Raw genomic sequence first — 26,585 nt, 5'->3', positions numbered from 1 at the left:
TATTCGATCTACCCATCTAATCTCGAGCATTATGCTGTTGCATCTCATTCCGAACGCTTCTGTTCTCTTCTTGTCTGAAATGTTTGTCGTTCGTGTTTCACCTCTGTACAAGGCCACAACCCAGGCAAATACCTTTAGAAATGAATTCCTATCAACTAAATTTTTATTCGATGGTAACAACTTTCTTATTAAAAAAACTCTTCTTGCGATTGACACCCTGCATTCTTATCTTCTCTAGTTCGGCCATCACCAGTTATTTTGCTGTCGAAATAACAAAACTCGTCGACTACCTTTAATGTCTCATTTTCTAATCTAATTTCTTCAGTATCACTTGATTTAATTCGACTACATTTCAGTGTGTTTTTTTACATTTTTGTCGACGTTCATCTTATAATCTCTCTTCGAGAGACCACCCATTTCGTTCAACTGCTCTTCCAAGTCCTCTGACGTCTCTGACAAAATTATGATGCCATCGGAAAAATTCAAAGATTTAATTTCTTCTACCGAAACGGTTACTCTCTTTCCAAACTTTTCCTTGTTTCTTTTACTGTTTACTCGGTGTACATATTGAACAACGTCGGGGATAGTCTACTACGACCTTGTCTCACTCTTTTCTCAACTATTGATGCTCTTTCATGTCTTTTGACTCGTACATTAGCAGAATGGCTTCTGTATAAATTGTAAATAATCTTTCACACTCTGTATTTTATCCCCGCTACCTCCAAATTTTTAGAAAGTGTACTCCAGTCAACTTTGTCGAAAAGTATTCGCTAAACCACCAAATGCTATAACCGATGGTCCGCCTTACTTCAGTTTATCTCCTAAGATAAGAGTAGTGTCAGCATTACCTCGTGTGTTCCTATATTTCTCCGGAATCCGAACTGATCATTTCCGAGGTACAGTTTTAGCAGTATTTTCATTCTTCCCTAAATAACTGAAGCCAGTATTTTGCAACTACGGCTAATTAAACTGATGGTTCTCTAATATTCACGCTTTACAGCACCTACACTGTTTAGTATGGGAATTATTACATTGTTCTTGAATTGTGAGAGTATATCGGCTGTCTCACGTACCTTGCACAACAGTTGCTATAGTTTGGCCATTCCTGGCTCTCCCAAAAGTCTTACTAATTCTAAGAAAATGTCGTATACTCCTGGAGCCCTATTTTAGCTTAGGTCTTTCAGCGCTCTAATTTTTCTTGCAAATTCTTATGTTCAAATGGCTCTGAGGACTATGGGACTTAACATCTGAGATCATCGGTCCCCTAGAACTTAGAACTACTTGAACCTAACTAAACTAAGGACATCACACACATCCATGCCCGAGGTAGGATTCGAACCTGCAACCGTAGCGGTCAATTCTTATATTCTATCTCATTTTAATCTAGTTCTTCTCTTTCTAGAATTTAGTGTCCTTGTACAGTGGCGCTCTATTTTCCTTCTCAGCCTTCCTACTTTGCTTCGTATTGGCTTGTCATCTGAGGTCTTGATATTTGTGAAGCTGTTTCTCTTTTCACCGAAGATCTCTCTAACTTTTCTATAGGCGGCACCTAAGTGTCCCCTAGTAACGCTTGCTTCTACAACAATTCCCGCTTTGATATTTTGCGCTTTATGTCCATCTCATTTTATAGACTTTCGTAATCCCTTTTGCTTGTCTCATTTGCTAAAATTTTGTATTTTTTCATTTCATTATTTAATTCAGTATCCCGTGTGTTATCCGAGGATTTCCTCTGGGATTTGTTTTTTTTCTATTTTATCCCCTCCAGCCTTCACCATTCCGTCTCTCAAAGCTCCCCATTCGTGTTCCATTGTATTCCTTTCCCCTATTCCTTCAATTTATCCAAGCCACTTTTCCTATCTTTCAGTAACATCTTCACATTTAATCTGCAGTTCATAATCAGTAACCTGTGGTCAGAGTGCACTTATACCCCAGAAAATGTTTTTCAGTTTAAAATCTGATACCGAAATTTTTGTTTTACGGACTATATAATCTGTCCGAGACCTTCCGGTGTATCTACATCAATTCCGCGTATGCAGCCCAGGATTATATTAGGGACTGACTTGATCACAGTATTCCTGCGTTGGAAAACAAAGTACTGAGAAATGTTACTTACTTATAAGGACAATCTCCAACAGGACCCTTACTTTCGAAGTCTACAAAAAAAAAAAAAAAAGTGTGGGTCACTGCGAACGTAGAGTGTTTCCAGGGTAGACCTTTCCCACCGACATTTGATTACAAAACAGTATTAACTTTTTATATTCGTAACTGTTCGTACCATTCAGATGCTTCTGCTTCCAGTTACACCACAGGCCATTAAAATTGCTACACCAAGAAGAAATGCAGATGATAAATGGGTATTCATTGGACAAATATATTATACTAGAACTGACATGTGATTACATTTTCACGCAATTTGGGTACATAGATCCTGAGAAATCAGTACGCAGAACAACCACCTCTGGCCGTAATAACGGCATTGATACGCCTGGGCATTGAGTCAAACAGAGCTTGGATGGTGTGTACAGGTACAGCTGCCCATGCAGCTTCAACACGATACCATAGTTCATCAAGAGTAGTGACTGGCGTATTGTGACGAGTCAGTTGCTCGGCCACCATTGACCAGACGTTTTCAATTGGTGAGAGATCTGGAGAATGTGCTGGCCAGGGCAGCAGTCGAACATTTTTTGTATACAGAAAGCCCCGGTCAGGACCTGCAACATGCGGTCGTACATTATTCTGCTGAAATGTAGGGTTTCGCAGGGATCAAATGAAGGGTAGAGCCATGGGTCGTAACACATCTGAAATATAACGTCCACTGTTCAAAGTGCCGTCAATGCGAACAAGAGGTTCACCGCGATGTCGCCATCATTATGCTGTAAACAGAACCTGGATTCATCCGAAGAAATGACGTTTTGCCATTCGTGCACCCAGGTTCATCGTTGAGTACACCATCGCAGACGCTCCTGTCCGTGATGCAGCGTCAAGGGTACCCGCAGCCATGGTCTCCGAGCTGATAGTCCATGCTGCTGCAAACGTCGTCGAACTGTTCGTGCAGATGGTTGTTGTCTTACAAACGTCCCCATGTGTTGACTCAGGGATCGAGACGTGTTTGCACGATCCGTTACAGCCATGCGGATAAGATGCCTGTCATCTCGACTGCTAGTGATACGAGGCCATTGGGATCCAGCACGGCGTTCCGTATTACCCTCTTGAACCCACCGATTCCATATTCTGCAAACAGTTATTGGATCTGGGCTAACGCGAACAGCAATGTCGCGATACGATAAACCGCAATCGCGATAGGCTACAATCCGACATTTATCAAAATCGGAAACGTGATGGTACGAATTTCTGCTCCTTACACGAGGCATCACAACAAAGTTTCACCAGGCAACGCCGGTCAACTGCCGTTTTTGCATGAGAAATCGGTTGGAAACTTTCCTCATGTCAGCAAGTTGTAGGTGTCACCACCGGCGCCAACCTTGTGTGAATGTTCTGAAAATCTAATCATTTGCATATCACAGCATTTTCTTCCCGTCGGTTAAATTTCGCGTCTGTAGCACGTAATCTTCGTCGTGTAGCAATTTTAATGGCCGGTAGTATAAATTTCATTGAGAGGAAAGAGAATGTACAATAACGTTTTAATCTACAATAGTTTATTCAGTAAATTAATTTGTGTGTTTCGTCACTATGTCATGATGTACAACTTTGTGTAACAAATGATGCATACTCACTTTTCCTCTGACGAGTGTTAATATTTCCTGAAGTGATTATAAAATGCAAGCGAGTTAATTTTTCAAAATAGGCACTTGGGAGACTGAAAGCACGTTATGACATTTCGGTGATGAATTTCATCTCCAGTTATCAGCAGTAACACAGACGAATAGAAACAATATCACCACCTGCTTAATAGCGTATTTGTTCAATTTTGGAAGTTAATAAAACAGCAACTCGGCGTCGATTGCATTGGGAAGGTCATTGTTAAGTCTCTGGAGGTACGTGGCACCAAGTGTCTCCCTGTATTCCAAGCAATCCCGTATAGTATGGACGGGTTGTTTGTGGGCTGCTGCCCGACAGCGTCCCAGATATTTTCCATGGGTTCAGTCCCCACCGGCCTGCGTACGTTACGATCAGCCTCTCGCCTGTATGACGCGTGTCCGTCCGGTCACCACCACTGACCTTGCGCAACAAGAATCGTGATTCGTACATACAAGAATCGTGATCCATACGACCAGGCGATATGTTTCGATTGATCAACGGTCCAGTCTCGATGATCTCGTGCCTACTTCATCGTAACTGACGATGTTATTGAGTTAATATGGGTTGTCTGTTGCGGAGACACACATTCAACAATGTGTGCTGAACGCTGTGCACCAAAATACTTGTGCCTGCCCCATGGTTGTACTCTGTCGTCAGATCTGGCACCTATCGCCGTCTATACTGCTCTACACAGTGGGGAAGCCTCCAATCTCCTCTTTTTGTGATGAGGTGCAGACGTCCAGTTCCTCGCCGCCCTCTCGTGATTTCACCGTCCTGCAGCCACTTCCCGTAGGTGCTGAACACAATAGCACGCGAACAGTCGACCTTCTTCGCTGCCAGGCGTCGGGTTACGGCCTTTGTCAAAGTCGCTTATATTCATGGATTTCTCATTTGCACATTGCATCGTCACTAAAATGATTTCCTATTCGCCTCTGCTCCACTTATATTTTTTCCTTGTCACTTCACGTGACTGAATCACCACCAGGCGGCGTTCTGTATCGCTGTGGGCAGTGGTCGTAATATTTTGACTCATCAGTGAATATTGACGTGATAGAAGGCATGGGATAGTGATATGAATATATGCAGATGGCAGTAGTAACCGCGTTCACAAGATATTAAAAGTGCAGTGAGGAACTGTAATTTGTACTCAGATGATTTATGTGAAGAGGTTTCCGACGTGATTCTGGCCGCACGACGGGAATTAACGGATTTTGAACCAGAATGGTCGGTGGGGCTACACGCATGGGACATTCCATTTCGGCAATTGTTAGTGAATTCAATAGTCCGAGATTCACAGTGTCAAGAATGTGCCGAGAGTACCAAATTTCGAGCATTACCTCTCAATTACGGGCAACGCTTTGGCCGCTGGCCTTCACTTAACGACCGAGAGCAGCAGAGTTTGCGTAGAGTTGTCAGTGTTAGATGACTGGAAAACCGTGGCCTCGTCGGATGAGTCCCAACTTCAGTTGGTAAAATGAAATGATATGGGCATATGGCATCGTTGGTCGGGAAGTTCGGCCGCCAAGTGCAAGTCTTATTTCATTCGACGCCACACTGGGCGACTTGCGTGCCTGTGATGAGGATGAAATGATGATGAGGACAACACAAAACCCAGTCCACCAGCGGAGAAAATCTTCAGTCCAGCCGAGAATCGAGCACAGGCCCGCTTGCATGGCAGGCAAGCATGTTACCACCCAGGTAAGCAGGCGGACACCTCAGCTGACGATAGGGTTCGAGTGTGGTGCAGGACACACGAAGCAATGGGTCCAAGTTGTCAACAAGGCACTGTAGAAACTGGTGGTGGCTCCTTAATGGTGTGGGCTGTGTTCACATGGAACGGGCTGGGTCCTCTAGTTCAACTGAACCGATAACTGACTGGAAATGGTTACGTTCGGCTACTTGGAGACAATTTTCAGGCATTCGTGGGCTTCATGATCGCAAGCAACGAAGGAATGTTTATGAATGACAATGCCTCATGTCACCGGGCCACGATTGTTCGCTATTGGTTTGAAGAACATTCTGGACATTTCGAGTGAATGATTTGGCCACCCAGATCGCCCACCATGAATCCCATCTACATTTATGGGTCATAATCGAGAGGTCAGTTCGTGCACAAAATCTTGCACTGGTAACGATTTTGCAATTATGGACGGCTATAGAGGCAGCATGGCTCAATATTTCTGCAAGGGACCTCCGACGACTAGTTAGGTCCATACCACATCCACCTGCTGCACTACGCTGGAAAAATGGAGTTCCGGCACTATATTATGAGTTATTCCAGGACTTTTGTTACCTCCATCTATTATATATGTGTCTGGTAAAATGATTTGCCCTCACAACAAGATTTGCTAATCGAAACAGAAAGCAAATATCTGTCAACACACAAAAGAATCGAAGGAACGAGAAGCAGTAATATAAGAGTAGAGAAAAATAAGAAATCACAACTAAAAGTATTTCTGTCCCGATTTCCTGGATACTTTGTCTCAGCAACGTCGCTCTGTAGGAACCAGCAGTAATCAGTCAACATTGTGGTACTCAATTTGATTTGGAAACGCTGTTTTCATTTCAGAAATGTCCAGGTGGAACCTATCTCCATGTTCTTCACCAGTGGCGCGAAGATTGTACGGGAAGACGTGCAAATGATCATTCAGGAAATGTGGTTTAAGTGACGTATTATATCTAATAAGGTAGTATGATCTCAGTCGTACGATATTGTGCTAGTTCTATGCCCCATGATTGCCTAAAAAGTTCTTGCAAACAATTGTGAAATAAAGTCGTGTCTTCTTTTAACATCACTCGATGAATTATAGGAAAGCTTATCAGTCATCAGTTTCCTAATTTCTGGTTCTACAAATACACTCCTGGAAATTGAAATAAGAACACCGTGAATTCATTGTCCCAGGAAGGGGAAACTTTATTGACACATTCCTGGGGTCAGATACATCACATGATCACACTGACAGAACCACAGGTAGATAGACACAGGCAACAGAGCATGCACAATGTCGGCACTAGTACAGTGTATATCCACCTTTCGCAGCAATGCAGGCTGCTATTCTCCCATGGAGACGATCGTAGAGATGCTGGATGTAGTCCTGTGGAACGGCTTGCCATGCCATTTCCACCTGGCGCCTCAGTTGGACCAGCGTTCGTGCTGGACGTGCAGACAGCGTGAGACGACGCTTCATCCAGTCCCAAACATGCTCAATGGGGGACAGATCCGGAGATCTTGCTGGCCAGGGTAGTTGACTTACACCTTCTAGAGCACGTTGGGTGGCACGGGATACATGCGGACGTGCATTGTCCTGTTGGAACAGCAAGTTCCCTTGCCGGTCTAGGAATGGTAGAACGATGGGTTCGATGACGGTTTGGATGTACCGTGCACTATTCAGTGTCCCTTCGACGATCACCAGTGGTGTACGGCCAGTCTAGGAGATCGCTCCCCACACCATGATGCCGGGTGTTGGCCCTGTGTGCCTCGGTCGTATGCAGTCCTGATTGTGGCGCTCACCTGCACGGCGCCAAACACGCATACGACCATCATTGGCACCAAGGCAGAAGCGACTCTCATCGCTGAAGACGACACGTCTCCATTCGTCCCTCCATTCACGCCTGTCGCGACACCACTGGAGGCGGGCTGCACGATGTTGGGGCGTGAGCGGAAGACGGCCTAACGGTGTGCGGGACCGTAGCCCAGCTTCATGGAGACGGTTGCGAATGGTCCTCGCCGATACCCCAGGAGCAACAGTGTCCCTAATTTGCTGGGAAGTGGCGGTGCGGTCCCCTACGGCACTGCGTAGGATCCTACGGTCTTGGCGTGCATCCGTGCGTCGCTGCGGTCCGGTCCCAGGTCGACGGGCACGTGCACCTTCCGCCGACCACTGGCGACAACATCGATGTACTGTGGAGACCTCACGCCCCACGTGTTGAGCAATTCGGCGGTACGTCCACCCGGCCTCCCGCATGCCCACTATACGCCCTCGCTCAAAGTCCGTCAACTGCACATACGGTTCACGTCCACGCTGTCGCGGCATGCTACCAGTGTTAAAGACTGCGATGGAGCTCCGTATGCCACGGCAAACTGGCTGACACTGACGGCGGCGGTGCACAAATGCTGCGCAGCTAGCGCCATTCGACGGCGAACACCGCGGTTCCTGGTGTGTCCGCTGTGCCGTGCGTGTGATCATTGCTTGTACAGCCCTCTCGCAGTGTCCGGAGCAAGTATGGTGGGTCTGACACACCGGTGTCAATGTGTTCTTTTTTCCATTTCCAGGAGTGTATATCTTCCTTTATTTTTTGTTCACTGATCTCTGGAATCTTCTCTCGCAAGTGCATTAATCCACGTGAGGTTTTACCCATTACTTTCACAATATTTTTGACAAGGCGATTGAATGTTCATCGAAAGTAGGTACAAGATTTTAGGGTCAACAACAGTGTTCATCACGTACTTCTGTCCGGGGAGTAGCTCATACTGACCAGGCCATTGTTTCCCGTAATAGTGTTTTTTTTTCTGCCTGCGCTATCACACTCGTATAGAAAACGGAAATAGTCTATGCACCTGATCTGCACCCCGGGAAAAATTGCAGTTACCTTGATATCTCCACATATGTGCCATTTGTATTGCTCATGCATAGAGCTGTGAAACTACCACAGGCTACCGAACACTATCGTACATTGATAAGCCAAAAGATTGCGACTACTACCCACCCTTACGTTGGGTGCTGCTTGGTGGCGTTGCGGGCAAGTGACGTGGTAACAAAAGTATATAAGCGGAGCAGACACGGACGGAGGATCGCCCTAGCGAAGATATCGCCTGCAAATGGGGAAATCAATTGAGGTAAGCGGCTTTGACAAAGGGCAGATTATTATTACGCAGAGTGTGTGAACGAGTACCTCGAAAAGAGCGAAGATGGTCGAATGTTCACGTGCTACTGTCGTGAGCATCTACGCAAGAGGAGGAAGCAGCGAAACTACCACTCCGCGCTAAAAGACTGGACGTCCACTACTCTTCACAGAACGTGTGGTTCGGAGGCTTGTCTGTTCTGTAAATACGATAGATAGTGATCGGTGGCATCTCTGCCGAAAGAGCGCAATGCTGGTTGCACGCACGCCGGTTTCGGAGCACACCGTTCAGAGCACATTGTTGAACATGGAGCTCCGCAGCAGTGTTCACATGTTGACCCAACGACATCGTTAATTACGATTGCAGTGGGCACGGGACCATCGAGATTCGACCGCCGATCAATGGAAACGTGTCGGCTCTTCGGGCGAACCACATTTTCGCTACACTAGGTTGATGCTCGTCTCCACAAACGCCGTCATCGATGTGAACGGCGGCTCGAAACGTCCAGCGGGCCACGGACGCAGGCTGGTGGGAGCAGTATTATGCTATGGGAGACGTTCTCCTGCGCTTGCATGGGACCTGTGGCAGTAATCGAAGACACGCTGATAGCTGCGAACCACCTGCATCCCTTCATGCTTGATATCTTTCCCGATGACAATGTCATCTTTTAGCACTATAATTGTCCGTGTTTCGGAGCCAGAACCGTGCTACAGCAGTTTGTGGAGCATTATAGTGAACTCACGTCAATGTCCCGGCGACCAAATTCGCCTGATGTAAATCCTATGGAACCCAGCTGGATCGCTATCGGGCGCTATCACTGCGTACGCAAATCAGCGGTCCGTTATTTACGCGAATTACATGACCAGTGCGTAGACATCTAATCCCACACATCTCCACAAACCTACTAACAATCTGTCAGATTCCTGATACGCAGAATCACTGATGTACTTCGTTTCAAGACGGACAAACAAGATATTAAGCAGGTGGTCTCAATGTTTTGATTCTTCAGTGTAGGTAAGCGTAAATTACGGCAGTTTTCCTAGTAGCATTGGTCTGTTACTATCACAATCACGTTACATGTATGTTAAGTGTGTTGCATACCGTTACCTGATTTCGGTCTTCTTGTTTCTCTATGCCATCAGTGTCTTACTAGATTCAACTAAAAACCGTAAGAGAAAACCGTCTAAAAATTAAACAAGGATATATAAGGGCCAGCGTGATATATGGAACATTTTTATTCTACCTAATTATGAACCAGACTGTTAGTTAAAAATAAACAGTATGTACAGCAAAGTTGAAATTGTCAACGTTTAATCCAGATTTCATTCAAAAATAGTTGATTGATGAAGTGAAACAGAGAGATGTTGTAAAAATAAGAAAAATACTCCTCTTAATCATATAGCGCTATAAAACGCAATTTCCTGAGTAAAGGTTAAATTAAATAAAAAAAAAAAAAAAACGTAAATCAAACTTCGCTTCAATACTTCATCCAGCATGTATAGAACATGTTTCTGTTGTTAGTAAACTACCTTCACTGCTATCAATAATAACAGGAGACTATTGCCTTTGATCATTCTGAAGAACGTTCTATTGAATACAGAACAACAACAATAATTGTACAGAGTTTTTAAATATTTGTACATGTAAACTGTACTTGCTTCAGAAGTAATTGCTTTGGTTACATAAATGCCCAGACGTTACTCGGTCAACAAATTTTAAATACTCATAAAATGCAATTAATATTTTATAGGGATATAAAGCACACAGTGGACTGCCAGTAAGCGATGCGCAGTTCTTATTATGTACAAACAAACAAACAAAAGACAAAGAAAAGTCGTCGACTCTCAGTCTTCCTCTCTCATATTCAATCACGTTTCTTTCCTTACCAAAGCTACCAATACTACCGGTAATCCTGCCATTTACTGTCATCTATGTATTGCACCAAAGCTACCGATCCATAGTTTTCATGGAGCAAACTCTACTCATACAAGAGTACCACTTCAGAGTTGTCAAGTATCTGCCTCAGATTAACTTTATAAGTAATCAGAAAAGAATGAAATTTTCCCCTCTGTGGAGAAGTACTGTTTTCAGACTAATTTTGCTGGAATCTCTAAACAAGCACCACTCATTTACGCTGAAATCCATAACGAACTCGATATCTACAGTTTTGAACTGAGGGTTATATGTGATAATTTATTGTAAATATTTCGATTACTTTTCGAGAAATAAATCTGCAGAATATTTAAGTTAAGTCAATGAAGAATACCCAATACGCAGCATTTTGCGTTGGGCTGGGTTGTTTGGGAGAGGAGACCAAACAGCGACGTTATCGGTCTCATCGGATTAGGGAAGGGCCGTGCCCTTTTAAAGAAACCATCCCGGCATTTCGTTCTCGCTTCCCACGCCCGGGTTCCCGGGTTCGATTCCCGGCGGGGTCAGGAATTTTCTCTGCCTCGTGATGGCTGGGTGTTGTGTGCTGTCCTTAGGTTAGTTAGGTTTAAGTAGTTCTAAGTTCTAGGGGACTGATGACCGTAGATGTTGAGTCCCATAGTGCTCAGAGCCATTTGAGCCATCCCGGCATTTGCCTGGAGCGATTTAGGGAAATCACGGAAAACCTAAATCAGGATGGCCGGACGTGGGATTGAACCGTCGTCCTCCCGAATGCGAGTCCAGTGTGCTAACCACTGCGCCACATCTCTTGGTGCAGCATTTTGAAGGATTTCGATAGTTAGAGGGAAGTGAGTCACAAGATGATAGCCAAATAGCCAAGAAAGGATCTCATTTTCTAATTCTGTAACAAAAATAATGTCGTTTGGTTCCTGCCGTCACAATGTGCATTCACGCTGATCATTTGCATTTCCAAGGATGTGGTACACATCATTCCAATCTGACGTTTGTTTCACGTCACCTACACTATAACGCAATTGTATTGGTCAACAGCGTACAATTCGCGTTAACCGACATCAAACCATGTATATAAAGATTAGAAACAAATAGAAGCAACCATCCCTTCCATTTATTATTTCTTGGCTTTGCAAGCAATCTGCAAAAACACTTGAGTTTGATTTGTTTGTACGTGACCTGAGTAATATTTATTATTAATGACTTAAGAAATAGCACTAATTTTTTTCAATCTAAAGCTTTGCTAGGTGGCTAACTTTTCTCGGGTATTGGATATTGTTTAATCTCGTTCGGGGGTAATGGAGTCAGAAAGGTTGAAAACCAGTGTGGTGGAGAATAGTCGTAAAGTGACTTACAGACTGGTAGTGCCAGCAGTTTGTTGTCGGATATGAGCTTGTCGTTCTATGTATGTTTCCATTTCGATGACTAATGCGTTATTAATAAGATCAAAAATGTAAGGCTGACATCATGGTGCGGAGATTCAGAGAACGTAACTTAGTTTATTGTTGTGGTGTCGCGATCTGCACGGCGTATAAACTGGACGATAGCGTCACGTCCAGAATGAGCGCCTGTTTGTTTGGCCATGTTCGACCTCTGAGCTGGAGTCACGAGGAGACATTTGGGCGGCGCCACTTGCTGCGACATGACTGCGGTCGCCATTATTTACGGGGCATCGTGTTAACTTGCTGCCAATCGAAGGTCCAGCGAATTCCTCGAATCACGTAAACATACAGTCATCCCACGTACTTAAAAGGCTGCCACTACTGAAATAACGTCGGCGTGAAGTGTCAAAGATATTACGTTATGTAGATGATTAAGTGTTAAAAAACGTGATCGAAAAATAGTTACGGCGCATTGTGTATTCTCACATTATCCGCCTCCTAATCCTTCAGTGAGAACTGCGGTGGAATAATTAATGAAGGCAATAAACCGTTTGAAAGCGTCAGCGATATTTCTGAATTTCTGTGAATAATGCGTCAAGATCGCTTAATGTATTTTTATTTCAAACAGCAAATCTCTAATTAAGATTCATGTTACATAAATATGAGAAGTGCTACATCTTTTTGAGTCTGCTTGCTGTATTCATGTTTTGGTCTCCCTGTACGATTTTCTCCCCCCCCCCCCCCCATAATTCTCTCCAGTACTAAATTGGTGATCCCTTGATCTCTCAGAATGTGTCCTATCAACCGATCGCTCTTTTTGATCAAGTTGTGCCACAAATTTCTTGTTTCCCTAATTATAATCAGTAATTTCTCATTAATTACGTGACTGAACCATCTGATCTTCAGCATTCTTCTGTAACAGCATATTTCGAATGCTTCTATTCTATTTTTTTCAATCCTGTTTTGGGTCCACGTTTCACTTCTATACATAGCTACACCCCAGACAAATACTTTCAGAAAAGAGTTCCTAACATATAAACCTATATTTCATGTTAACAAATTTCCCTTCTTCAGAAACGCTTTTCTTGTCATTGCCAGTCTACATTGTATATACTCTCTACTTTGGCCATCATCAGTTATTTTGTTTCCAGAATGAGATTTGCACTCTACAGCGGAGTGTACGCTGATATGAAACTTCCTGGAAGATTAATCTGCTAGGAAATTTCAGTTATTTTGTTGCCCAAAGAGCAAAACTCATCTACTACTTTAAATGTCTCGTTTCCTAATCTGATTACCTTATCATCACCTGATTTAATTCGACTACATTCCATTATCCTTGTTTTGCTTTTGTTTATATTCATCTTATATCCTCCTTTCAAGATACTGTCCATTCCACTCAACTGCTCTTCCAAGACTTTTGCTGTCTCTGACAGAATTGCACTATCATTGGCAAACCTCAACGTTTTTCTTTCTTCTCCCTGAACTTAAAAACTCTCTCTCTCTGTCCGAACAGGCCGTGGAAGGCCCAACGGTACCGACCGACTGCCGTGTCATCCTCAGCCCACAGGCGTCACCGGATGCGGATATGGAGGGGCATGTGGTCAGCATACCGCCCTCCGACCGTATGTCAGTTTACGAGACCGGAGCCCTTACTTCTCAATCAACTACACTATGTGATCAAAAGTATCCGGACACCCCCAAAAACATACGTTTTTCATATTACTTGCATTATGCTGCCATATTAGCGACATCGGTAGTCATTAGACATCGTGAGAGAGCAGAATGGGACGCTCCGCGGAACTCACGGACTTCGAAAGTGGTCAGGTGATTGGGTGTTACTTGTGTCATACGTCTGTACGCGAAATTTCCACACTCCTAAACATCCTTAGTTCCACTGTTTACGATGTGATAGGGAAGTGGAAACGTGAAGGGACACGTAGAGCACAAAAGCGCACAGGCCGACCTCGTTTGTTGACTGACACAGACCGCCGACAGTTGAAGAGGGTCGTAATGTGTAATAGGCAGACATCTATCCACTCGATCACAAGGAATTCCAAACTGCATCTGGATCCACTGCAAGTACTATGACAGTTAGGCGGGTGGTGAGAAAACTTGGATTTCATGGTCGAGCGGCTGCTCATAAGCCCGACCAATCGGACCTCACTCTGGGAATAGCCCTCGTACGTTGGTCTATCTGTATGTTTCAGGTCGCAAGAATGAAAGACAATATTAAAAATTACATGCCAAAATGTAAGCTTTTATCGTAATTGGCATTGAAATTAGTTTTATACATGCTCCATGTTCTCGTGGCTGAATATCAACTCCACACGCCGCTGTATGTGTCGCTCAAATCGCGTGTTGTGGCAGATTCTCTGACGGTGGCTAGAAAATAATTCGGGCGGTCCTGCAGCCTGCGATCAATGCCGTGCTGAAGGTGGGTGTCATCATTACTTTGTCAGTACGCTAGTATTTTGGATCATAGTCATAGACTTTTTGTACTTGAACTGTTGTTCGGATGTGGTTCTTGTATTTGGAACTTATGCCCCAGACTGCTAGTTTTCCTTGGGACCCCTCGTTTCCTTTTAATCTATGATGACTGCTCTTGGCGTATCGGTAAGCATGCGACATCATGGCGACCTAATACGTTCAAAAACGCCGCGCATAAAAACTGGGTTTCCCGGTGTTCATACCTCGGTCTCTACTGGTAGTAAAAAGGTAGGGACAAGTATTTTGGATAGCCCTTGGGCTACGGACCATTTCAATATCCAGTAGAAGAAGCGTCTTAGGTCCTAGTGTCACTATCTTACAGCACAGGGTCAAAGTACAAATATTATACACTTATTCCTGCTTAGGCAAACGGAGCAAATCGGGTGGTTCTTTTTGCGATTGATGTGGTTTACAGTGGGCTTGATGGGACTTACAGAGGCACCGTCGGAATCCTCAAAAAAATTTTTTGTTAAATTTTCGCCGTCTTCAGCGGACCTAAACACAGCCGAGGATTCCAAGACGGCATGCACAACAAATGACTGAAATGTTTACGATATTTTTCTAAGATCCAGATCTTTAAAACCCTTGAAAACTTTCTTGGTACCCTTATTCGTTTCCAAGATACAGAGGTTCAAAGTTACCATACTTGTACAAGTGAAATACGCACGTAAAATGTGATGTTTTCTAATACGTAGTTTATGAAGTGACGCAGCACGGAGAAGTGCCTCCGTTATCATTTCGGAACTCTATGTTTTAGTTGCGAAGTACATGCAAAATTTTTTTTGCACGTAAGATTTGTTCAGAGATGTAAAACTAGTTTTGCGTTACTTCATTTTCACATAAATAAACTGTCTACATTTTACTGACCAATACATTTCTTTTCATATGAGTTACATGCCCTACTGCAGCAGGGAAAAGAAGGGAAATAGCGGGAAAATGCTCCTGTCGGAACTTTAAAAATGCGGGTATGATCCTGTTTATTTAAGAGACTGACTAAGAAATGGGGTACCAGCTAACTCATGCTATATTTCTCAGGACATTAAAAATTTTCTCAAAAAATTTGGAATTTGAACCTATTCGCGCTTTTTTGTGCTGAGGGAGAAGAAGACAGTGGTAGTGGCAAAGAAACGGTAAAGTAATAAATACTGGAAAATTGTAGACAGTTGTTGTGTTATAGAAAGAGCAAAGGAAAGAATGGCAGTGTGAGAGAAAGAGAGGGACACAGTGGCAGTGGAACATAGTTGACAGTGACAGAACACTGCTAGGAAACAAGTGAAGGAGATATTGCCGGAAGGGGGGGGGGGATAAAGAGAAAGAGAAAAGTGGAAGTGGGTGAAAACTAGTGATAATGAGAGACAGATTATATGACAGTGACAGCGAGAAAGAGAAAGACAGTGAAAGTGAGAAGAAAAAACATCAGTAGGAAGGAAGGAATGAGGTATTAGCAGTAAGAAAGAACAAGAGGGAGACGGTGACAGTGAGAGGGGACTGTAGTAGTAGGACAGAACGATGGGGTCTGTGGCTGTCACACAGGAGACAGTGATAGAGAGAGGTAATGACAAGTAGTTGGGATAAATGAGCGAGTGAGTAAGGGCAACTCGAAGTGTATGGCTATGAGCGACTTAGAGCGATTGATTAGTGGGTGTGAGTGCGGAGCTTGTGGGAGTCGGAGGTGAGTTGCATGTTAAAAAAAGAACGAGTGTGTTCGTGTGCCAAAATTTTTCAAAGAATTTTTAAAGGAGCCACGGAAGGTAGAATGAGGCAGCTGGTACTCCACTTTTCAGTCAGGTTCTTTTAAATAAACAGGAGCATACTCGCCCTTTTTGTGCTTCTATAGTAGCATTTTTCCGCTAGTATTGTCTGTGTCTGTATCCACTCCGCCAGATTTTTTTGTATACGGTTTTAATAATATGGTTGTAATACACTGCCTGACAAAAAAAGTGGAGCAGGTAGAAGGAGAGGAGGAAACGAAGTGAAACTTCACGGGTTGACAGGGTATGCGATGTTATTTCAGTCCTTAAAAAATCGAGTCTAATTTTCTCGGTACTTATAAAAATGAACCCACTCATAAATACGACGAGGTTACCACCATTGGACTGAGTACAAGCGCTGATTCCGTTGGTAACTTTGTCACAAAGCCTTTGTATCCTGTCCTGAGGCAAGCTGGCCCACAGTTGTAACTCGTCCTTCATATCCTGGACAGTAGTTCCGGAATGGAGTTGACATCCGTACTGGTTGCTCAAACGTTCTGTCGGGGACAGTCTTGTTGCCTCAGGAACACCTTAGCATCACGCAGATTGTTCATAGAGACACGTGCCCTGTGTGGACGAACACTGTCCTGTCGAAGAATGCCATCACGACACTGTCGCGTCAGACGTAACAGATGAAGACGCCGTGACGTACTGTTGTGCGGTCAGAGAACCGTCGATCACTATCAGCAGTAACCTAAAATCATAGCCGATAGTTTCCAACAAAATGACGCCCGGTATAACACCGCTGTGCGTCTCTAAAACACTGGAAATATGGCACCTCTCCTCAGGTGGCTGCTTTACTCTATGATGGTCGTCCGTGGTAGTGCACGTCCACGATTCATCGCTGAACACAATGAGATGCCATTCATCAGCAGTTCATGCTTCCCGATCACTGCACCATTCCAAACGTAGCAGTTTGTGCCGTGGTGTTAGAGGCAACCTACTCGTGGGACAGTTCGACGGCTGCTGGTCTCGGACCAATGGCTCTAAGCACTATGGGACTTAACATCTGAGGTCATCAGTCGCCTAGACTTAGAAACTACTTAAACGTAACGAACCTAAGGTCATCACATACATCCATGCCCGAGGTAGGATTCGAACCTGCGACCGTAGCAGCAGCGCGGTTCCGGACTGAAGCTCCTAAAACCGTTCGGCCACAGCGGCCCGTCCAATGGCGCAGAATGACACAGTATGATGCATGGATCCCTAGTACTTGTTCTCGGATGACAGGTACAGATGAGGCCTTACAATGCGCTTGAGGCACAATACGGCATTCCTATCTTGTTGTCGTCAGACATGGCCGAGCAAAACCTTAATGACGAGTGTTCCTGTCCTCACGTTGTCATGCAGTCTAACATCGCGCCATTGTCACACTCGGATGCACACAAATCTGGATATTGCACAATTCATTTTGCTGGGCAAATGGAGGGTCACAATGACGCCCCTTTCAAACTCTGATATGTGCCGATAACACTGTCTCACACGAGTACGAAGCAACTCTGTGTCATTCACAACGATCACTCGACATCTGACGCTGTTCAGGCACCTTATGCGCCCTACCATGCTTAGTATCAATACTAGACATGAACAACACTAATCCACGGTGGTGGCCATTCTATCTGCCGCAGATGGTTCCATCTCTAATCATTTACATTTCCGCCGATGATGTAATCGTGTACAAAGTTACCTTGACATCCGACCATGTCTTCTGGCTGCTTCTCTTTTTCTTGTGAGGCAGTGTATATCGGTCAGATGGCGTGCCAAGCAGGGAACCAGAGAGGAAGCATAGCCGTTCTGAGCCATAAACGGATATCCGTCTGGAGTTTGTGCAACGAACCCCAGGCGACACCAGAAACGATGTGCAGTAGCGAACAGGGAGCGTCTGGAGCATGGAGCAGACAAGCACTATTGTGTGGCAACGTGAGAAACATAATGAGACTAACAACGCTGCGAACTATCTGCCAACGCTGTGTTGTTCTACTTGTGTAGACTGGTGTGTTAACCCCTTCAAGATGCTCAGTTTCAGCTTTGTACAGCTGTCACGTGATTTCTGAGAACACCATTTGTGAAGTTTGTGTTTTTGTTGTGTGTTACGAAATGGAACAGCGGAATTTAGAGCACCGTTATGCCATCAAGTTTTGTGTTAAACTTCGGGAATCCGCGAGTGTGACTTTTAAAAAGTCGAAACAGAGCGATGGGGAAAATTCGTATCAAGAGCAAAAGGTTTTCGTTGGCAAAAATCGTTTTTGGAAGAGCGAGAACATTCTGCAGATGAACCTCGCTGAGGGAGACATTCAACTTCAAAACACGACGAACATGTCGAACATTCGCGTTTTCTTGTGAGATTGTTCCTCTAGGAAAGCTGTCAGCCAAGAGTTCTACAAAGACGTGCTTCAAAGGCTTAGAAAAATGGTAAATCGAGTGAGAGCGGACATTGCAGACAAGTAGATGCTGCATCATGCCAACGCCCTATGTCAGACAGCCACTTCCATCATGGAATTTTTTACCTCAAAAGGCGTTCTTGTTGTTCCACAGCACTCTCCCCCCCCCCCCCCCCCCAAATTGACTTGATCTGAGCCTTTGTAACTTTTTTTCTTTTCCCGGAATTGAAAAATATCTTAAAAGGGCGTAGGTTTGGGACTCTGGAGGGCACTGAAAAGAATGTGACTGACATGTTAAAGGCCCTGCCGGTCTAAGCCTTTCGGCGCTGCTACCAAGACTGGGAACAAGGACTCCGCCGTTGTACAGCTACCGAAATGAACTACTTTGTTTTCTGAAAGAAGTAAAAACTTTGGTAGGAAAAAAATCAGTCTCATTACTTTTCTCACACACCTCGGAGCTGTACATCCCAGTACTTGTTTTGTAGGCCGCTGTGGCGCAAAAATTTCTACGAAGAAAGGCATTTCTCAAAGATGACAAACTGACACCAGAAACGGAGTTTGCAAGTAACAGCAAAAATAAAATTACGATTATGAAATGCTTAAGAGTAGAACTCTGTTGGTGAGGGTAAATTATATTTTTGGTAGGGAAAAGAGGCCGTTATGGAGCAGTTACAAAAGGTGATGCTAAATATTTATATTTGTTAGAAGAAAAACCTAGATTCTCAATCAGATACACTCAAAACTTTTGCAGAACGGTAAATGTGAGATCGTTATAATGGAGGGACTTTACTAGAGCTCCGAAGTTGCTCAGTACTTTTATTCCAAATGCAATGACCATGAGGACCATAGTTGGTCGCTGCCAATTCAGGTCAAGCTCTCACCACAGCTGCAAGTCAAACATCGCAATTCGTCTACTGAGAGAATGCTAGCAGTCCCTCATGGATAGCCACACCGTCAACTGACGTCTTGTAAAGACATGAAACTAAGTACAACCGTAATACTCCTCCTGTCAATGTTTTTTTTGCCCTCGACTAACAATATACCCAGAAAAGCGACAGTGAAAGGTTTATGTTTATACAGGCTGATTTTGCTACATGGAAACAAAATGCAGGAAATGTTTCTTATCAGAACAAGGAACAACAAGGTCATATGGGCATAAGGCCGGAATTGCGATCCAAGGGAGGTACACCCACTTTAAGGTGGATATAAAAGATCTTCGTCAGTGTAGGTTTCCATGATTGAAAGCAGATATGAGGACAAACCAGGCAAGTGGTTAATGTCCTGTGTGCACTAGTGTTTCAGTTCCACACTCAGGAGGGCAGTGGGGTGGAACTCAACCATGTAGTGCTCACACCACCCTTAGTACCACCAAAGGCACTCTTCCAGCAGGGGAGATTTGGTCAGCCCCAGGGAGTGCAGATATGCCTCGCCTGTGAGGCGTTGTGGATGGATTACTGACACCACGAGGCAGTCGCCAATAATCGCCGTCCACATGTTCAGACTCAATTGATACTGGTGGTTCGCTGCCACCTTACCATGGAGAATCTCCATTGTCCACAGCTGGGAGCTGTAAAAGTTGATGAAATTACCCCTCGTAAAGGTAGTCTCATCCGTTAATGGGCTCAATGATAGAAACCCACACGGCGGTGGCCTGTACGATGAACCAGCGACAAAACCTTCGCCACAGAGACAAAATCGTAGGGAACAACTCCTGGACGAGCTGTAAGCGATACGGATAGTGACAGATGAGGAGAATGTCCAATACGGTAATCTGGCATACCCCATGCTGGCGGGCCAGCTACCTGGTGCTGATAGCGGGATCGCTGTCAAAGATCTTTTATGTCCACCACACTCCGCAAGCCATCGTATGGGAACATGGCGGACGGTACCATGTATCATCGCCAGTCGTTTCCCTTCCTATTTTACTTGCAAACAGAACGAGGGAAAAATGACAGTCTGTATGCCTCCGTATGCCAACAATCTTGCCGCAGTGGTAACACCGGTTCCCGTCAGATCACCGACGTGCTGCCGGGCTTGGCTAGCACTTGGGTCACAGTCCGGAATTGCCGAGTGCTGTAGGTAAGCGAGGTGCACTCAGCCCTTGCGTGGTCAGTTAAGGAGCTACTTGATTGGGAAGTAGAGGTACCGGTCACGAAAACTGACAACGGCTGAGAGAGCAATGTGCTAACCTCATGCCTCTCCGTATGCGCATCTGGTGACGCCTAAGGGCTGAGGATAACACGGCCTCCGGTCGGTACCGTTGGCACTTCATGCCCTGTTCGGACTGTATTTGTTTTATATGCCTCCGGCAGTATACGTATGGTGGCAGTAGAATTGTTCTGCAGTCATCTTCAAATGCCAGATCTCTAAGTGTTCTCAGTAACAGTCCGCGAAAAGAACGTCGTCTTCCCTCCAGGGATACGCATTTGAGTTCGCGAATGATCTCTGTAACACTCGAGTGGGGATCGAATCTACTAGTAACAGATCTAATAGCACGCCCCTGAATTGCTTCGATGTCATCCTTCAGTCCGACTTGAGCGGGGCGGGGGGGACACATGGATCATGTGATGTAGTCCGAAGAGCGAGCTACCAAGACAAAGTTGGTACCTCGCGGCGGAACCAGAAGTAAACATAGTCGATACCAGTCGCAGTCACCAACGAACGGCGTCGGAGTAGGCAGGCTCAGAAGAGTTTTCATACGCCACAGCATCAGCACGCTTATCTACGTCTCAGCGCAGTGCTGCTCAGCCCAGTCTGCCCTAATTGCCAAAGAAGACAGCGTGGTCTCCCTACCTAGCCAGCAGTGCGATAGCTCTAGTAGACAGAACACTGCAAAACTGTTTATCGTTAACTGTATTCTGTGAGAAGTGACTTGGATCTTGTCCGGTATCAAGTAATACATAATTGTTCAGAGACAGTAATAAATACTACCCACCAGGTTAGCCGAGAGCGCTAATGCGCTGCTTCCTGGACTCGGGTAGGCGAGCCGGCCCCGGATTGAATCCGCCCGCCGTATTAATGACGAGGGCCGTTGTGCCAGCCAGCCTGGATGTGGTTTTTAGGCGGTTTTCCACATACCTCTAGGTGAATACCGGGCGGGTCCCCATGTCCCGCCTCAGTCACACGACACTCAAACATCTGACACACATCCACACTTTTCCATGATTTACACTAGACGCAGACAGATGGGGTACTCTGATTCCGCCTCGGGGGGGTACGTGATGGCGGCAGGAAGGGCATCCGGCCACCCCTTCAAATTAACATGCCAAATCCGATGTAACCACGCCAACCCCGCACACAATGCGGGACAAAGGCGCAAGCAATAGATAGACAGTAATAAATACTAAAGACATTCCTGTAGACATTGACAGTTTCGATATTAAGTATTTCATCTTGTTCAACTTGTAATAAAGTGATGTAATATTTTCTGTGTTGTACGAGGGGCGTTCAATAACTAATGCAACGGTTTTTTTCTGAAAGGAGGTTGGTGTTATTCAGGACTCCAATACATCTTATTATTCTCACTCTTTTGGCTACAAAACCCTATTTTTCAAAATAATCTCCGATCAATGCGACGACCTTATGACAACTTACTGGAAGGGCCTGTATTCCCGCATAGTACCACTCTACTAGTCGGCGTCCGACCCTTTTATCCATGTACTGTTTCCTGCGGAGTGGGTGCTTCATTCGACCAAACAGTTGGAAGTCGGAATGTGTGAGACCCGGACTGCCGGGTGACAAGGAAAAACAGTCCAATGACGCTCTGTAAGCTCTTCTCGGGTGCGCAGACTTGTCAGACGTCGAGCTGAGCAGCAAGGTGTTTGACTGTGCTCCGTCGGTCACCTCGAATGAGAGTGTCCGCACGTTCCAATTTTCCACAACAGTGTACGGGCAGCCAGTACACGGGAGATCGGCGGGTTTATCAAAGAAACTCAGTGACAGCTCTCTGCCTGGAATGCACCTCCATAACATACGTCCTTTTGAAAGCTATGTGTAGTGCCGCCACAGACCAGAACTTCAAGAAATTGTAGCGGCTGAAGCGGGAGTATTCAAGGATTTCCCATGACATATTCAGTATTTTTTCAGCCGAAACTGGGCGAGAAAAAAATGTGCTGCATTACTTACTGAACTCCCCTTGTAGTATTAACTCGGCCTCCTCCACGGTGCCGACGAGTGTTATTTCGTCGGGCACAACATATCCCAAACACTCGAGGATTAGTCACGAATGGGTCATACCAGTGTTGTGCATGTGGTGTTGTGTACAGACGAACTATATTTTTCTAAAATTTTCCCAGTGAAACGAAGTCGACCTTTCGCCTTCCCTGCTACCAATCTTAAGTGCTCGTTCTATTTCATATTGCTTTACAAAGTAGTGGTTAGATGTTTAATCGAAGTTACCCTGTCAAGCAACACACTACTAATGCTGTATTCGAACGTTATGGAATTGTTTTTACTAATGTCCCGCATCAGCTTACTTTTTTTTCACATTCAGAGCAATCTGCATCCATCGCACCAAGTAGAAATTTAGTGTCGTCTTGCATCCTCTTGCAGCTACTCAGTGCCGATGCCATCCCATATACTGCAGCGTCGTCAGCAAACAGTCGCAGATATCTGCTCACCCTGAGTGTGTACGTAACTTGGAATGCATTTCTGGCCGTACACTGAGGGGAGAAAAGTCATGAGATTCCTCCTAATATCGTGTGTGACCTCCTTTTGCCTAAACAACCCGTGCAGAAATACTGAGCCATGCTGCATCTATAGCCGCCCATAATTGCAAAACTGTTGCCGGTGCAGGATTTTGTGAACTGACCTCTCGACTATGACCCATAAATGTTCGAAAAGATTCATGTCGAGCGTTCTAGGTGGCCAAATGATTCGTTCGAATTGTCCAGAATGTTATTCAAACCAATCACGAACAACTGTGTCCCGGTGACATGGCGCACTGTTATCCATAAAAATTTCATAGTTGTCTGGCTGTAAATAGTCTCTAAGTAGCCGAACATAACCATTTCCAGTCCATGATCGGTTCAACTGGACAAGAGGATATAGTCCATTCCATGTAAACACAGCCCACACCGTTATGGAGCCACCACCAATTTCCACATTGTCTTATTGACAACTTGGGTCCATCGGTTCGTGAGGTCTGCACCACATTCGAACCGTGCCGTCAGCTCGTACCCACTGTATTCGGGACTCATCTTACCAGCCACAGTTTTCCAGCCGTCTAGGGTCTGACCGATGTGATCACAAGCCCAACAGAGGCACTGCAGGCGGTGTCGTGTTGTTAGCAAAGGAATTTGTGTCGGTCGTCTGCTACCATAGTCCGTTAACGACAAATTTCTCGGCACTATCCTAACGGATACGTTCGGCGTACGTCCCACACTGATTCGTGTGGTTATTTCACGCAGTGCTGCTTGTCTGTTAACACTGACAACTCTACGCAAATGCTGCTGCTCTCGGTCGTTAAGTGAAGGGCGTCGGCCACTGCATTGCCAGTGATGAGGGATAGTAACCTGAAATTTGGTATTCTCAGCACACTCTTGACACTGTGGATGTCGGAATATACACTCCTGGAAATGGAAAAAAGAACACATTGACACCGGTGTGTCAGACCCACCATACTTGCTCCGGACACTGCGAGAGGGCTGTACAAGCAATGATCACACGCACGGCACAGCGGACACACCAGGAACCGCGGTGTTGGCCGTCGAATGGCGCTAGCTGCGCAGCATTTGTGCACCGCCGCCGTCAGTGTCAGCCAGTTTGCCGTGGCATACGGAGCTCCATCGCAGTCTTTAACACTGGTAGCATGCCGCGACAGCGTGGACGTGAACCGTATGTGCAGTTGACGGACTTTGAGCGAGGGCGTATAGTGGGCATGCGGGAGGCCGGGTGGACGTACCGCCGAATTGCTCAACACGTGGGGCGTGAGGTCTCCACAGTACATCGATGTTGTCGCCAGTGGTCGGCGGAAGGTGCACGTGCCCGTCGACCTGGGACCGGACCGCAGCGACGCACGGATGCACGCCAAGACCGTAGGATCCTACGCAGTGCCGTAGGGGACCGCACCGCCACTTCCCAGCAAATTAGGGACACTGTTGCTCCTGGGGTATCGGCGAGGACCATTCGCAACCGTCTCCATGAAGCTGGGCTACGGTCCCGCACACCGTTAGGCCGTCTTCCGCTCACGCCCCAACATCGTGCAGCCCCCCTCCAGTGGTGTCGCGACAGGCGTGAATGGAGGGACGAATGGAGACGTATCGTCTTCAGCGATGAGAGTCGCTTCTGCCTTGGTGCCAATGATGGTCGTATGCGTGTTTGGCGCCGTGCAGGTGAGCGCCACATTCACGACTGCATACGACCGAGGCACACAGGGCCAACACCCGGCATCATGGTGTGGGGAGCGATCTCCTACACTGGCCGTACACCACTGGTGATCGTCGAGGGGACACTGAATAGTGCACGGTACATCCAAACCGTCATCGAACCCATCGTTCTACCATTCCTAGACCGGCAAGGGAACTTGCTGTTCCAACAGGACAATGCACGTCCGCATGTATCCCGTGCCACCCAACGTGCTCTAGAAGGTGTAAGTCAACTACCCTGGCCAGCAAGATCTCCGGATCTGTCCCCCATTGAGCATGTTTGGAACTGGATGAAGCGTCGTCTCACGCGGTCTGCACGTCCAGCACGAACGCTGGTCCAACTGAGGCGCCAGGTGGAAATGGCGTGGCAAGCCGTTCCACAGGACTACATCCAGCATCTCTACGATCGTCTCCATGGGAGAATAGCAGCCTGCATTGCTGCGAAAGGTGGATATACACTGTACTAGTGCCGACATTGTGCATGCTCTGTTGCCTGTGTCTATGTGCCTGTGGTTCTGTCAGTGTGATCATGTGATGTATCTGACCCCAGGAATGTGTCAATAAAGTTTTCCCTTCCTGGGACAATGAATTCACGGTGTTCTTATTTCCATTTCCAGGAGTGTAGATTTCCCTAACGATTTACGAAATGTAATATCCCATGCGTCCAGCTCTAACTACCATACCCCGTGCAAAGTCTGTTTATTCCTGCTGTGCGCCCATAATCACGTCGGAAAACTTTTCACATGAATCACACGAGTACAAATGACAGCTCAGTAAATGCACTACCCTTTTACCCTTAAGTACGCGGTACTACCGTCATCTGTACATGTAGATATCGCTATCGCTCAATGTGCGTCCATATTGACCTTTTATTTCACCTTAAGGTCTTATGGACCATTTCTCCAGTTTCGTTCCATTTGGCAAAGTGCCCTGTAAAATGGTTAGTGCAAACACAAAGATGGTAGTCTTAGTTTCTGGAGACGCTTAGGACAGAGTCGGTATCGGTTGGTCACACATTTGATGCGGCATTTTGGCGTGCTTACCTTGCGCGAAGGGTCGTCGTTGTTGACGTGGACGTGGGCCCCCGGGTAAGGGATGCGCACGCTGCCGTGGCCGGAGGTGCGGAAGACGCCCTCTCGAGAGCCGGCCGGCCTCATCCGTCTGCGTGCCTGCTGTGGGCGGCGCTGCGGGGGCGGCGATGGCAGCCTGCGGACACGTCACACCACCGGCTCTCTGAACTGCTCACCAGCACACTGCTTACAAGCTGATGACACTAGCTACCTATAAACTACAGAGTGTTCGCTAAAGAACTGAACTCTTCCCATCAGCAGCAACTACCATTTAAAGTACAGGGTAGCCGGGAATGATGTGACGAAAAACAAACGTACATATCTTCGAAACTATTGCGTTTATTTCATTGTATTTACTCCGAGAACTTTACTAGACTTCCACGTGAGCACCGTTACCAGTAAGCCTATTTCTACGTAATACTCGATTTCCTGCCACGACTTCGCAAACATTGCTGTTGTAACCAGTCCTATCGTCAAGCAGATCTAACCCTAAAGGGCTGTCCATCAATCCGTAAGAGTATGAGGGGCTGGAAATCTCTTTAGAACAGCACTTTGCAAGGCATCCCAGATATGCTCAATAATGTTCATGTCTGGGGAGTTTGTTGGCCAGCGGAGGTGTTTAAACTCAGAAGAGTGTTTCTGGAG

General features: G+C 45.8%; 1 protein-coding gene across 1 annotated transcript in view; it reads right to left on the bottom strand.

Annotated features, from left to right (window-relative positions):
• LOC126481939 (uncharacterized) overlaps positions 1-26,585 on the bottom strand; it is a 935,620-nt gene that overhangs the window by 167,250 nt on the left and 741,785 nt on the right. Inside the window, exon 5 of the mRNA XM_050105898.1 lies at positions 25,914-26,076. Coding sequence (XP_049961855.1) covers positions 25,914-26,076 — 163 coding nt within the window. The remainder of the gene's footprint in view (positions 1-25,913; positions 26,077-26,585) is intronic.

The sequence above is a fragment of the Schistocerca serialis genome, chromosome 5, assembly GCF_023864345.2.
Source record: "Schistocerca serialis cubense isolate TAMUIC-IGC-003099 chromosome 5, iqSchSeri2.2, whole genome shotgun sequence".
Lineage (NCBI taxonomy): Eukaryota > Metazoa > Arthropoda > Insecta > Orthoptera > Acrididae > Schistocerca > Schistocerca serialis.
The sequence above is the reverse complement of the archived record's forward strand: the minus strand, read 5'-3'. Positions and strand labels throughout refer to the sequence as shown.